At 39.0% G+C, this 15,318-nt stretch overlaps 1 protein-coding gene across 1 annotated transcript in view; it reads left to right on the top strand.

Annotated features, from left to right (window-relative positions):
* Positions 1-15,318, top strand: part of LOC121929831 (nardilysin-like) — a 356,364-nt gene that overhangs the window by 299,772 nt on the left and 41,274 nt on the right. Inside the window, 8 exon segments of the mRNA XM_042465761.1 lie at positions 832-913; positions 2,048-2,201; positions 2,492-2,565; positions 4,093-4,188; positions 6,115-6,237; positions 11,080-11,137; positions 12,954-13,027; positions 15,072-15,141. Of these exon segments, the coding sequence (XP_042321695.1) occupies positions 832-913; positions 2,048-2,201; positions 2,492-2,565; positions 4,093-4,188; positions 6,115-6,237; positions 11,080-11,137; positions 12,954-13,027; positions 15,072-15,141 (731 nt within the window).

Raw genomic sequence — 15,318 nt, 5'->3', positions numbered from 1 at the left:
ACCTGCATCAGTGCACCTGTGGGTGCACACTGCCTTTGGCTAATATGATGTGGGGTGATCTGCAAGAGCTCCAATCCACAAATGGCTAGCCCACCAATATGGTGGGCTCATTGGTTTTTGTTGTTAATTGCCCTCAAGTTGGCCAGAACTCCTGGTGACCCTGTGATTGAGACATCTCTAAGACCCCCTATCTACCACTGTTCTGCTTAAGTCTTATTGAGTCTAGCCTTCTGACATGCCATCTTCCTCTCTTTCTGTTTCTCTCAACCTTTCCAAGCATTATTGTCTTTTTGAGTGAGTTATGCCTTCTCATGATGTGGCTCACTGTACAACATTACTATTCAAAACAAGGGTTGTATGGCACAATCAACATATAACACTCCATGTGGATATTTCTATATAGAATCTTGAGTGGAACGTGGCTCGTTTTCTTTTTATAATATGAAATGGAGAGCCTCAGGATTCTTGATGCCTGTGTTACACCAGGTTTCAGTGTGACTGCAAGGAAAATTTAATAGTGAGGTATGTCATAGGTTATATTTCAGAGAAAAGAACTGACAAAACCTATTCTAAGTAGTCATTGCCTAAGAAAACCCTATGAAATTCTTGGGGACGCCATAATTCAACAGGCGGCTTGAAGACACATCATCCACACACATAATAACATCTTGATCTGTTTTCCTCTTTGCAGGAGATTTGGGATGGAATGGGGCAGCATAGTAATGGAAATAGAATTCTTTAATACTGGGGGAAATGCTGTGATATTTTGCCTGTGATGTAATGCCCATTCTCTTCCTCTCTCCCTTCCCCTCTCCTTGTGTTTTATTGCAGTCTGCAGCTGCCCTTGTTGTTTGCATTGGCAGTTTCTGTGACCCGGATGATTTACCTGGACTGGCTCATTTTTTGGAACATAGTATGTGACAGCTTCTCTTTCTTTTTCATTCTTATTAAATCAGAGACAAAATGGTGTCTCATGTATTCATTTGGAATGCAGATTTCTAGAATCAAAAACATGATTATGTTGGGTTTCCCCCCCTGTATTTTCTTTTATAGTTTTTAATACCCAATATAGCTTTCAAAGTCAATGAAGTCATTTCAAACTCAACGAGATGAACATTTAAAATGACTAACTGGTGAGTTATAAATAGAGACACTCATGTTTTATATCTCCCACAATGCCCTGGGTTGATCCTGTAACAAAGATGGCCATAGCTAGAAGATCAAAGCAAATGTTAATGTTTGCAAATGTTAATGTTAGTACAACCGAGGCAAATGTCAGTGCTGGTGAACAATGTTCAGTTCTCCTATACACACCAAAATTTCACAGGTGAAAACTGGGACACATGTGGCTACATAACGCCTATGTGGTTAAGACATCAACAGTTGTTAATGAGGAAGAAGAGACAAGCCTAATGGGAAGGGCAAGATTCCACCCTCTTTGATTCTTTCTTCTTCATGAGTTAATTAAGTAGAAACTACATTTGCACTTTGAACTTGAAGTAAGAAGTAAGCTGAAGACAAAAGTGAAAAGTGAGAGGAGAGAGCAACTGGGGCATTTTAAAAGGAGCTGAAAAAATGGGATGGCAGAGGATTGGTCAGGGCTGTCTCTGACAAATCAAGACACATGGAATGTATGTTACTGCATAGCATGAAACGTCATTTTCAAAATGTGCTAGCTATTACTCATGTCTTTCCTAAAATGACACATGGCTCCTTTTTGTGATCTTAAATGTAAAATATAACATGTCACTTTTTAAATTTACTTTAGCTACATAAACATGTAGGAAAATGCCCTCAAATGGCAAAAACTCCCCCAAATGACTCCCGCATAAAATATTTTGAAAGTAACAAATAGAAATTACTTGTTACACTTTTGAAAAGCAACAATATGAGTCATTACATTATTTCATAACAGTGCTGATGTTGCATCCTCTTTCCATCCCCCACATCCCCCAGGTATCATTTGACACATTATAACATTCCTTGCAGTGTAGTATTTACAAGAGCCTTTCCAGGTGGTTACACCATTATTGTCATTTTCTTTCAGTGGTATTTATGGGTAGCCAAAAGTACCCAGATGAAAATGGATTTGATACATTCCTCAAGAAGCATGGGGGCTCAGACAATGCTTCAACGGATACAGAACGTACGATCTTCCAATTTGATATCCAAAAGAAATATTTTAAAGAAGCCCTCGACAGGTATTCTAGTAACACAAAACCAAGTAGTTGGGGGATGGGGTTGACTAAATAACTAGTTGAAGAACCATCAGCACAATGAGCCACACATATCAATACTCTTCTGTATGAGGTGTGATTATGACTATCAGTTTCCTCTATCTCTCTTTCATTTTTTTTAATATCCACTTCTTTCTGTTTCCTTTGCAAAGACATTTGCAGCTTTTCAATGCAGGTTAAAGGATAATAGTATTAGTAATAATAATAATAATAATACAAAGACCTGCTCTGTTATTATTCTGTTTTTCTTCTAGATGGGCACAGTTTTTCATTCATCCTCTGATGATTAAAGATGCAATTCAACGGGAAGTTGAAGCTGTAGATAGTGGTAAAACAAATGGTTTTGATTTTTTTTTAACCATTATTGATATTCTTGTAGTTCTTGGGGAAACTACCTCACCAATGCTCTTTGTAGCATTCCTGTTGTGAAATTTGGATGACCTATCTTTTATATAACAACGTTACAAAAGCAATATTTAGATACAATGGCTACAATCCAAAGAGTTAAGCATACTTAAGCCTTTTGAAATCAGGGGCCTTCAATGTATTGAACTTTGGATTGTGGTCAATAAATTTGGAGAGTGTAATTTTATGAACTCCCAAAGCATACCAAACTAGGTAATTAATGATATGACTGCACTTCTAAGAATATCTTTGGGAAACAAATCCTATTCAATTCAGTGGGACCTAAAGCTGTGTAAATGTATCTTCAGTTCAACTATAAGTCATATAAAATGTAGCGATATGACTACTTTCTGGTGTGCATTCTGTGCATTAATGTGAAGATAAAATGTGGAGAAGGAAATTATACTTCATTTTTCTAATGTGTTTTAGAGCTTTAAAAAGTTACTTTTAAAAAAATCTATCTCCTAAATTCCCACTGCTGCTCAGGGAATTCTGGGAGCCATATTCCAAACAAACAACTTTTCCAAGCTTTTTTATTATTATTATTTCTATGTATTTATAATGAATCTGGATTTTGGAGCTTCACTGCATGTGAGGGGACAAAGAATCAATGACATTCTGGGTTGCAAGGAAATCTTGGACTTTGGAACTATGCAATCAAAGCTAATACCACAAAGAGCACAGGAAAGTGACAATCACACCCATTTAAGTATTGTACTGCTTTGAAGGGGCAGTTACTCTTATATGTTATGAAAGGGAATTATTGGAATTATTAGAACAAGTGGGAGGCAGAAAGAAAATGCTTGAAGCTCATTATCAATGCATCAAAAATTCCAAAGCAATAGATCCATTCTTTTCATTCATATACAACATTGTGTGCCAGTAAGATTAAATGGCAGTTTTGATAAATAGCTAAGCCTATCCTCATGGCAGAACACAAATTCATTTGTGGAATCCCAGTCCCTACTTGTGCCAATAGTCAGCAGAGTATAGAACATAGATACTTGTGATCAGATCATAAAAATAAATCTATTGCACTCTGCTAGGAGGATGTATGTCATCCAGAAGGTCCTTTGTGAGCAAAAGCCTCACCTCTCTCAACCCACCACATTTGTCCCGTGGCACCATGGTAACAAGGCCCTTGAGGAAGAGGAAGTTAATCTCCAGAAACCTACATGCTCCAACTTGTTGTGATGCTTTCTCTACCACTGTTAATTGACAAGTTGATTTCTTGGAGATATTTCCTTTCACAGAAGCACTGTGAAACCCTCTAATTTATGCAACAGCTATTGGTTTTCCAACTCTGTGACTTTCATTGTTCATGCCAAGTGACATAGGGCACTTGTTTCATTGCTGGGTATTGTGTTGTCTTTCTTTTCTGAATAATTTTATCATAGAAATGGTATGTCTAACATCTGCTGCTTACCATATTTTTTTAAAAAAACAACAGAATATCAAATAGCAAGGCCCTCTGATGCAAACAGAAGGGAAGTGTTGATTGGAAGCCTTGCAAAACCAGGACATCCTATAGGGAAATTCTTTTGGGGTAAGTATAATATTCTGAAAGTCAGACTGATATGCTCGGGATACAAGTGTAGTGAAGTCTCCAGAACCAAAGTTGCTTGGTGGTAATGCATTCAGTATTTGAGAGTGTTTGAACATCCAAATGTTCTTTATTCTGGGTATGTCCACATACCCTCAGGTTAACTTCCTTTTATAAAGTTAACTTATTCTTTGTCCAAGATTTGGCCCAACATGGCCCAAGTCCAAAAATAGTGGATTAAATGGTAAATGTTTTGGTAGACTATTAGTAGACTACTTTGGCAGGAGCACATCATTGAGTGTTTTCTTACTGAGGGGGGATATTGATTTTCATGTAATAAAAAATGCAGGAAACAAAACTGAACACACACACACACACACACACACACACACACACACACACCAGGAACCTCTAAAGCCATGCTGTACTCCATGCACCCTAGCACCACTTCCTAGATTCTTCCTTACAAAAAGAACTAGAGCTGTCAATACATCTTATGTCTCACACCAAAGAGATGTTCTGAAGGGACCTGAGAGATCCAGAAGAAGCAAGAGGGTGTCACTATTCATTCCATTCCCTTGAATAAATATCTATGATCAAGGAAAGTGATTTCTAGTGATCTTTCATTCCAAGTAGAAGTAGGTCTTGATGTGCATTAAGCTGCAACATGATCTGTTCAGTCAAACAGAATCCTTATGGATTACAGCTATAGCTCTTCTTTGCCCTTCTGGCTGAAGAATTGGTAATCTAGTAGATATATCTGCAAGAGACTTACACTTTCCACTTCATTTAAGCAGGTTTCCATTGCATAAGCTAGGTCAAAATAGTGCAATAGATCTGATAGATATATTCCCATTAGCCAGCCTTCAGCTTCCTTTCAGTATTTATATGTGTAACTGATGTGATACAATGGGAATTGGTATGTTCTAGAAATCTGAAGTGATACAGCCTCTCAGCAGGCATGCCTTGTTATTTGGTTGCATGACAAGCCACACATACTAAATACCTTTTAACAGACAAATATCAAAGGTGCAGGGATTATCGCCAGTTTTCATTCTGGCAGCCCTTCTGAAAATCCCAGAGACCTTTTGCCAGTGAATTCAAAGACCTAGCCACATTGGTCTGGATCAGTATGTAAAGATATATTGTAGCACCTTTGAGACCGAGATAGTATAAGCTTTTGTAGACTAAGGGGCTAAACAAATCGGCAAAATAGGGCATGTTCCCAGTGGCTTGGAGGTGTGGTTTACACATGACGCATGCCCCCAAGATGCCAAGAACATGCTGTGAAGCTGCTCCACTGCCCACACAGTAGCAATTTTCCAGCACTCCAACAGCACAGCATTTAGATGCCACATGCCACTGGAGCTCTGAAAAACTGCCACCATGGCAACAAAGGCTCCTTCTGCTGCTTCTTTTTGTGCCAAGAAAATGCCAGGTTGGGGGCGTGGTGTGAAGTTGCTGTTGCTCTGTGGCATGCAGTTCCATGGCAGCCCCAATCTGGCATTTTGGGACATCTGTTTTGGCCCTAAGTCTACTTCATTAGAAGCCCACTTCACATCAATGAAGTGCACAGACAATAACATCCACCACCATTCATATAGTTATCTACTCACCTTGGCTGATGATACTAAGCCGAATGAACCAATAATTTTATTTCCTAAGGTAGCTTCCTATGTTCATACAATATCACCTCTGGAAGTGGCCATTATCAATCTATTTCAGATGGACCAATTTCCTGAGTGGATTTTCTCTTTGATTGTTGAATAATATTCAGTTGACATTGGACTAATTTATGTTTTTAAGAATATACCATCATATTTAATCTCTGAAAAACAATTAAGAAATAGCCCACATGCTTTAGAAACAAATACTGTGCACTGGTTTTGTGGCCAAAAAGTAAACATCTTCTTATTAATTTTTTTACAGGTAATGCAGAAACACTTAAACATATACCAAAAAAGAAAAACATTGACACATACGCAAGGCTGCAGGATTTCAGGAAACGTTACTATTCAGCCCACTACATGAATCTTGTTGTCCAGTCAAGAGGTATAAATATCGCCCTTTGCTGAGACATAAGTAATTAATTATGAGTGAATATGATTGATATCATATTATGTGAATTCTTCTAAAGAATTTTGGCAAATTAGCAATGTTGTATGACCCAGTACCATGACACCACTTGGCAGATTAGCTCCCAGGATAAGATACAGAAAGTAACTGCTGTTGGTCCAATTTCAGAGCTATGAGATAGGCGCGTTACAGACCGCCTAAAAGCAGCGATCTGCCAGCGCTGCTGGTTGCTCTGTGAAGGACCTGCAGCAGCCAAACCGTGCAGCTCCCGCGCAGAGCAAAAAAGAAGCCCCAAAATGGCGCTTCTTCCCACGGTGCAGTTATGACACCGCAGGGCGCCAATGGCGCACTCGCGACATCATAAGCACCACGCGACTTATGGACGCTATGCGTCTGGAACGTAATAATGGCGGCGCCTGTGTGTATAGGGCACCGCCATTATTACACCCCCGTCACGTGCTAGGGGTGAGGCCGGTGTGGACGCTAGGTCCCCGGCCAACCCCCAGCACGTGATGGGGGCGCCTCAAGAGCCCATCTGTAATGGGCCATAATCTAGATCATTTTGATGGTGCAAGACTGTAAAACAGTGTCACTAGGCCTGAATCTAGATGAATCATCATTAGATGCAATTTAGTGGGACCATAAATGGCACTGTGAATGTAGCTGAAAAGTGTGCTTCTTGCACTTATGCAAGAAAGGGTATAGTTATACTTGACAAGGGGTGAGGCACATCCCAAGAGCCCTTCATTCTACATCAGTTTGGAAGGCATATTGTTTCACTGCCAAGCATTTGGGATGACTGTGGACAAGCTGAATGTAAACTTCATGGGACTGTTTTCCAGATGCAAGCAATCCCTTGATACTGCAGTCATTGACTAATGAATAACATGGACATTTAAGCTTAGAATAGCCATATTCAAATGTCTTTTACAGGATCTTGTATATACCTGAACTTCTGTTTCTGATTCCAAAAGTATTGGCATGGTATTCTCATGCTTTGAAATATCCGTAGCCTTATTCAGGCGGTCTCTTTTAGGGACAGAATAACATGTGAGAAAGGGATTGTGTTACCCTGGTCCATCCTGATCCTACTTTGCTCATTTAAAAAGCAAGACAGCTGAAGCAGAGAGCTTCCTGTTATGTATGTCTGACTCACCACACAATTTTGAGCCCTGATTTTCCAGGGTTCTGGTGCACATGGAGAGCACATGTATGTGTGTATTAAATCAGAACACTAAATATAGCCCTAAACATCCAGGTAGCTAAATTGCACATTGTATGTCTGGGGGAATGGAGGGGAGAGCAGGACTGCAGTACCATATTTCACATGCACCTCACAACCTAAAGTTAGTCATTAAAATTCTTGAATATAACCAACATGTGTATATGGGCATAGCATACTGTTAGTACAACTGGGAACATAAAGAATTGAATGTTCCCAGTGTCCTGGAATTCTTCATGGAACTGCCTCCAGCTAGCTATACTTTTTGCATTCGGAGAAGGCTGTGAAACATTGAATATGACCTTCAAATCTCCTACCACTTTCTGTTTGGACTTCCTTATAAGCAGCCTCTAAAGTGTTCCTCCTCTGCTTCCTCCAGGGTTTCAATAGTGCTGCAGGTCACACACAGTCCAAATAATATCAAAAGAATAGCCAGCAGTGTCCCATAAACTATACAGAGTGTCAGTATCAGCCCATCTGGGAAACATCTTCACATTTTAAAGATCTGCCAAAAGATTGTGTCTCTCTCTTTCATCATAATATTAAGTAACTGATTAGACAGATACTTATTAGGTGTCATTTGACCTGAAATTTCTTTGTGTACATGAAGTACATGATTTTATTTTATTTTATTTAGTGCCAGTGCAAGGGAAAGGCCAAAGGCAACCCTGGAAGATTCAGTTGCACTGTCACTTAAATGTGTCAAAGATAATGTATACTGGTTTAATGAAGCAACATAGCTCAGCTTTTCACAGTTTTAGTAAAGTTTCATCAGCTTGTGAACTATGTCTGAGTCATCTTGTGTCATAACTGGATCTCTCTGAGTTGTGTCCAAACACTCAGCTGGCTGCACATTTCTGCACATATCACATGCTGCAATAGCTGAACATGTCACATTCTGTAACAGCTGATAATTATAATTATGTATTTGTCAACAAGTAGTCTAAACTTATTGCTTTTATGAAAATCCATTTGCTTCATGCACCCAGTTCAAAAACAGTGGCCAGACACAAGTGATAGATTATGAAATTGGACCACACACTTCATTGACTATTTACAGAATTCAGAAGTGGATCCTCTGCTAGTACAAAATCTATGGTTGAGTCTGTGGGGCTACCATGATTTTCCAGGTTTCTGGTGCAAAAGGAGAGCCTCCAGGTATATACCATTCAACTATATATGTGTATATTAAATCAGAATGCTAAATATAGTCTTCCCCAATATAGGTGAGATACCAATGCCTTGACACCTAGTAAGACAAAAGCAGATAACCTTGCAGCCCAGAAGATTTGCCATGTCCCAGTCCCCTCAAACACCAAGCTTTAAAGGGGGATATGGTCAGGACTAGTCAAAGGGGCCATTCCAGAATCTTAGCCCAGTACATGTCCAGAAATCAATCCTTCACCCAAACAATTCCCCTTGCTCCACATTAGCCACAGATACACATTAGCCAGTTCTTCCTATCTGTCCCACAGGTCACCAGTGCAAAATAGAAAAACAAACAAACAAAAAACCCTTCTTGGCTATTTTTTGTAGCATTGTACATCAAGTAACCAGACAAAAAAACAAAACAAAAAAACAACAAAACAAAACAAAACCCCTCCTACCTGGCCTCAAGGATGATCAGACAAAATCTGCACTGACTCACAGGGCAGGAGGATGGGACCAATTCCAAGAAAAGAGGCCAGGGTGAACAGGGTCTTTTATATCCCTCCAGGCTCCATGTCATCCTCTCCGTCCAGAACATACAATGGTGGTTCCACTCCCTCCCTAGAGACATTGAAATAGAAAAAGGAGAAAATGGATTTTTATAATAGCAACAAGTTTACAACACTTGTTCAGATAATTATAATTATCATCTATTGCAAAATGTGATGTGTACAGGTACTGCAGCATGTGATATGCGCAGAAATGTGCAGACCTGTGCAGCCAGCTGAACATTTAGACATAAAAATAATAAATAAATAATAAAAAAATTATTTATATTTTCCCACCTCTCCCAGGTGGATCGAGGCAGGATTACAACCTAGTATAAAATACAAATACAAGCATATCAATAAAAATACATAAAAAATTAACAATTAAAAACTGGATATCAAAAGTGACTGTGGAATAAAGATATTGCAATCCTATTCAAGGAGGTGGACCTATATGTCTTATACAAAATCGAGTGGGTATGCTAGCCAGAAGAGCTCCATCTTAACTTCCCTCCTGAAAGTCTCCAAGGAGGTAGTGAGACGGGTCTGTTCTGGGAGACTATTCCATAGTCTAGGAGCAGTTTGCTAAAAGCTCTTTGGGAAGTTGAAACTAGTCTAGTTGTTTTTAATTCCAACAAATTTTTCCCCATCCTTCTGAGAGTGCGGGGCGGATTATATAGGGAGATGCATTCCCGTAAGTAATTGGACCCAAGCCATGTAGGGCTTTACAGGTAATAACCAACACCTTGTATTGCGCCCAGAAGCAAATTGTCAGCCAGTGCAGATCTTTTAAGATTGGTGTTATATGGTCAAAACTAGAAGAGCCGGTGACCAATCTGGCTGCCATATTTAGTACTAGTTGAAGCGTCCGAACATGATACAAGGGTAGCCCCATGTAGAGCACATTACAGAAATCATAACACAGAGATCCAAATTTGACACAAGATGACGCAGACATAGCTCACAAGCTGATAAATTTTTTCAAAACATCAGACTAGTTTGGACCACTCACACTACAGTATAGAAATACTGCGCATAATTCACATGTGTACCAGCATATAGTACCTACAACACTACCATATGGAATCCCTTCCCTGAGTGAGTTACCTGACATATTTTTGTCTTCTAGGTATCAGTTACATATGAATACTTGTACATTCATATAGGAAATAAGTAACATTTAATATCTTTGCTCCTTCTTTGTAAAACCTTTATTGCATTTTGGTAGATATTTGTATATTATAGTTTTGTTGTTCTTGTTGTTGCGCCCTGTTGGTGCATGATTAAATGCTTGTACTGCAGCCACTCACTCCAAACCATAAAGTTGTGAGTTTTTTACTAGCCAGGGCTCAAGCTTCACTCAGGCTAGCATCCTTCTGAAGTCGCTAAAATGAGTACCCAGCTTCTTGGGGGCAATTTGCGTACAGTTGTAAACTGCTTAGACACTGCTAGTTCAATATGAAGTGGTATATAAATGAAGCTGCCTGTTTGTTTTGTTTGTTGTGTGCCTTCAAGTCATTTCCTGCTTATGATGATCATGGGGCTTCCTTAGCAAGTTTCTTCAGAGGAAATTTGCCATTGCCATCCTCTGAGGCTGACAGAGTGTGACTTGCCTGAGGTCAACCAGTGGGTTTACATGGTTCCGGTGATCTGCAATTTTAGACATATGCCATCTTCAATTTTAGATTTGTAACTTATTGATATATTTACATTTTTCTTGTTTGTGTGAGCTTGTTAGCTGCCCAGAGTTCTTATAAGAAAGGATGGGATCTAATTTGAATATATACACAGAGACACAAACTTTTCATTTAAAAATTATCTTTAGTACTGTTATATTTACTTTGTCCAGGGATAAGGCATGATTTCCTAATTGCTATCTTTCCTTTTAAATCTTATTAGAGACTCTGGATACTCTGGAAAAATGGGTGACTGAAATCTTCTCCCAAATCCCAAATAAGTATGATTATTTAAACTGACTTTAAAAAAAATACATTATTTTATATTTCCAAATCTTACATGCTACATGTTTCATCAGAAATGTGAATGAAAAAGAGTCTGCTTAAATCTAAGTACAACACTCCAAAGATATTGATATAAGAAGGAGCTTATGTGTAGTTTTGGCTTTAAAATATTGTTGATAGCTGTTATAGAATGTAAATAAAATAAGCATAATCCTGTTCTCTTAGTCATTTGCCCATGTCTTTCTAGTCTATTCTTTTTTATTTTGTGGTGACAGAAAATGTAGGGAAGGAAACTTTACACTAGTAAGATGTAGGTGGAAAATGCTAATGGAAATTGCCATACTAGGCTTCCTTTAATTAGGGACATAATAGAATGCAGAGTTTCTGTAATCAAGAATCCAGTTAATTGTATTTTAAAGCATTATGCTTCCAACATCTTGTTTGTTCCTCATTGACATTTCGTATCATATTTACTTATTAATTTCTTATCAAAAATCTACAAAAGCAGTGTATAATGAATATTTGATTTTAAAAGACTCTGTATAACATTGTTCAGGCAATTTTCAAAGGGCAGAACTACATGTCTGGAGACACATAGGACTTTCTCAGACTCATGTTTATAGTTACTGTGAAAAGTTAAACTGAGTTCTTGGAAAGGCATTTGCAGGAATAGCAGGAGAATATATTAATCCATCATCACCTGCCTACTACTTGCTGTTCCTAATCTGCTTGATCCCACCCCCAACCAAAGCAAGGTGTCTAAGCTGTGTGTAATTTTCCTATGCTTGCTTTTGGTTTCCAAAAGAGTAGCTCACTAGATTAACCATCAAGCAGCAGAATAAGAATATTTACATTGCAGACATGGAAAGAATATTTTAAAATATTCAAACAATTTTTTTTTTTAAAAAAAATGCTGTTTGAGCATGGTGAAACCTTGATGAGAAGAATCCTGAACTGACAAGAATCTGTGTGGTTTTCGAATGCTTTCTCACAGCAGGAAGAAAATTAAACAAATTATTCATTGCTATCTTTGAGAAGAAATGTAGTGAAGAATTACATTCCTATTTTATTGAATGAGTTGGATATTTTGCAACTTCAGCAAGTAATTGAATAAATTGAGGATCACCATTAGGGTTAGCAATAGAGTCAGGGTCCAAATTGTTTAAGGTTACAGTTTCATTTATATTTCATGTGATTCCACAATTCAATGACAATTCCATTCCCTTTCACCCTGAATGGGGCCAACGGTCTGATAACTAAAGTACATAACTTTTTCTATCTATACACCATGATGTGCCAATAAAAGGGATGGGACTGTTTTTTTCTTCCCAATATTTTATATGGGCTGGGACAAAAGAAAGCCTCTGCCACAATGAGAAACGGCTATACATTTGTTGGGGCACTTTCGTCTCCTGTTGTTTCAGTATATGACATGTAGCTGACATTTGGAGACAATGGGCAGAATCACATTAGTGACCTATGTGTACTGCACAAGCATGAGTCTGACAATAAACCCCTGAACACCATTGTATTGTTATTATTGAATACCTTCTTCAAGTCATTTCCAACTTAAGGAGATGCAAAGGTCTGTCATGGGATTTTCTAGGCAAGGTATGTTCAGCGGAGGCATACCATTTCCTTCTTCTGAGGTTAAGAGCATGATTTGCCCAAGGTCACCTAATGGACTTCCATGACAAAATGGGAATCAGAACCCTGGCTTCCTGGAGTCCTAGTCCAACACTCAAACCACTACATCATGTTGGCTCCCACCTGAAGGCCATAGTATTGATTTTACCCCTTTTCTTTCTGAAGTGGATTAGCCAAACCAACCTTCAGTCACCTCAGTAAGCCATTTGACACACCTGAATTCAACAGGCTTTATAGAGGTAAGTGAACTTGATCTTCAGTTTTGTATTACTGGAAAACGCGAAGAGATGTTTTATATGTAAAGGGGTCTTGTAGCACCTTTAGACTAAAGGGCTGTACAAGACAGCCCCTAAGGGATGGCACGATGCCACCTCTTTCCCAGCTGGATCGGGGCCATGGCAACTGCATGCCATGGCCCCAATCTGGCCTTTCCAGGGGGCCAAAAGGAATCACAAATAGTGGATCCTTTTTGCTCCATGGAAATGTTGTGATAGCCATGGCGCCACGGCTATATGGTGCTTCTTCAGCACTGCCTCACCAGAGGAGCACCATGATGCTGTGTGCCATGCGGAGTGGCACGCAGTATCATGGCGCCCTGGGGAGCAGTGTCAGGATGTGTGTCATGTGGGCATGACACCCCAACTCTGCCCCCAGGCTGGCCTTAATGGCCGGTCTGAAGAGCCCTTTGTGAAAGAGAGAAGTTAGTAGCATGAGCTTTCATAGAATTGAGTCTGCTTCCTCGGGTTCATAGGATTTATATTCTCCTTATGCTAATGTTGTGCAATGGATACGAGGTGGAGAACTGAGAAGTAACTGTGCAGATAAGATCATTGTGTGTCCATAGGCAAGCCACTATCTTGTCCTCTCTGTCAGTAATACAATACAGCTAGCCCCCCATATCCATGAATTTTTTATCCACAGATTCAACCAACCATAGCTGAAAAATATTTCAAAAAAGTATAAATTCCAAAATGTATCCCTTGCTTTTGCCATTTTGTATAAGAGACACCATTTTACTATACCACTTTATTAATGGGACTTGAGCATCTATGTATTTTGGTAACGATGGAGAATCCTGGAACCAAACACCAGTGCATAACCAGGGCCCATGGTATGATCATAAAACTGGCCTGCCTTACAATACTGCTGACAATGTATTACTGTACTTAGATGTATGTTTGCTTAATATACTTTAAAAAACTGATACATAAACATACATTTGATAAAATTACCAGCTTGGTAGATGAAGGGAATGCTGTGGATATAGTATATCTTGATTTCAGTAAGGCCTTTGACAAAGTTCCCCATGATATTCTTGCAAACAAGCTTGTAAAATGTGGGCTTGACAAAGTAACTGCTACAGGATCTCAGTCAGCATAAGCAAAGTTACTACTGTTAATTTTTAAATGTGTCAGTACAATGTTAATAAATAATAATAATAATAATAATAATAATAATAATAAATAGTTTATTTATATCCCGCTTTTCCAATTTTTGATCAAAGCGGCGTACAAGTTTAAGTAAAAAAAAAACATCAAGATAAAAACAATTAAAACAGTATCTAAAAACAGTCACAATAACAATAAAAGCAACAGGTTAAGCTGAGTGGGGAAATCCATAAACATCACAAGGTCATCAAACCGAGGGGGTGAAACATGAAGTAACATCTCATGGGGGGAAGGCTTGAGAAAAGAAAAAAGTCTTAAGGTTCTTCTTAAAAGTATCTAAAGATGTGGTGGAGTGGAGCTCATCTGGAAGATTATTCCATAATCTTGGGGCCGAGATGGAAAAGGCCCGTTGCGAGGTCCTTGCATAATGTGCAGTTGGGACCTCTAGCAGATTCTTCCCTGCTGACCTGAGTGAGCGGGGTGGATTATATGGGGAGAGGCGGTCCTCCAAGTACCCTGGGCCCAAGCCATTTAGGGCTTTATAGGTCATAACCAACACCTTGTATTGAGCCCGGAAGCGCATAGGCAGCCAATGAAGATCTTTCAGGATTGGTGTTATATGATCTGACCTGGAACACCCAGTGACCAGTCTCGCTGCCATATTTTGCACTAACTGTAGCTTCCAGGTTTGATACAAGGGTTGCCCCATGTAGAGCGCGTTGCAGAAATCCAATCGAGAGGTTGCTGGCTCAGTTCCTTTTTTAAAAAATTCTGATAACCTGTGGAATTAATAGATATATATTTAGAGTGACTCTCTTGCTTGTCAGTTTTCTCACTATTATCTGCAAATCCATCCTTCTGAACAGCTAATACAGACTCCTTTCTTCTGTTTCAGTTATTCCAATGAAAGAAGTACATTCATTAAGCATCTCTTGGGCTCTACCCCCACAAGAAAAGAATTATAGGTAAGGAATCATATTTAAATATGCTTCCTTTTATATAACTCAGTAACAAAAGATCAGAATCTACCATATTGCTAAGAACAATGCCCTCCTTTCTCACTGCCCTAGTTTCAGAACAACAGAATCCAAGATTGTTTTAATTGAGGTGTTGCAGTAAATCAGTACTGTATCCGTGACATG

The sequence above is a fragment of the Sceloporus undulatus genome, chromosome 4, assembly GCF_019175285.1.
Source record: "Sceloporus undulatus isolate JIND9_A2432 ecotype Alabama chromosome 4, SceUnd_v1.1, whole genome shotgun sequence".
NCBI classification, from domain to species: Eukaryota; Metazoa; Chordata; class Lepidosauria; order Squamata; family Phrynosomatidae; genus Sceloporus; species Sceloporus undulatus.
Note: the sequence above shows the minus strand (reverse complement) of the source record. Positions and strands in the feature narration are given on the sequence as shown.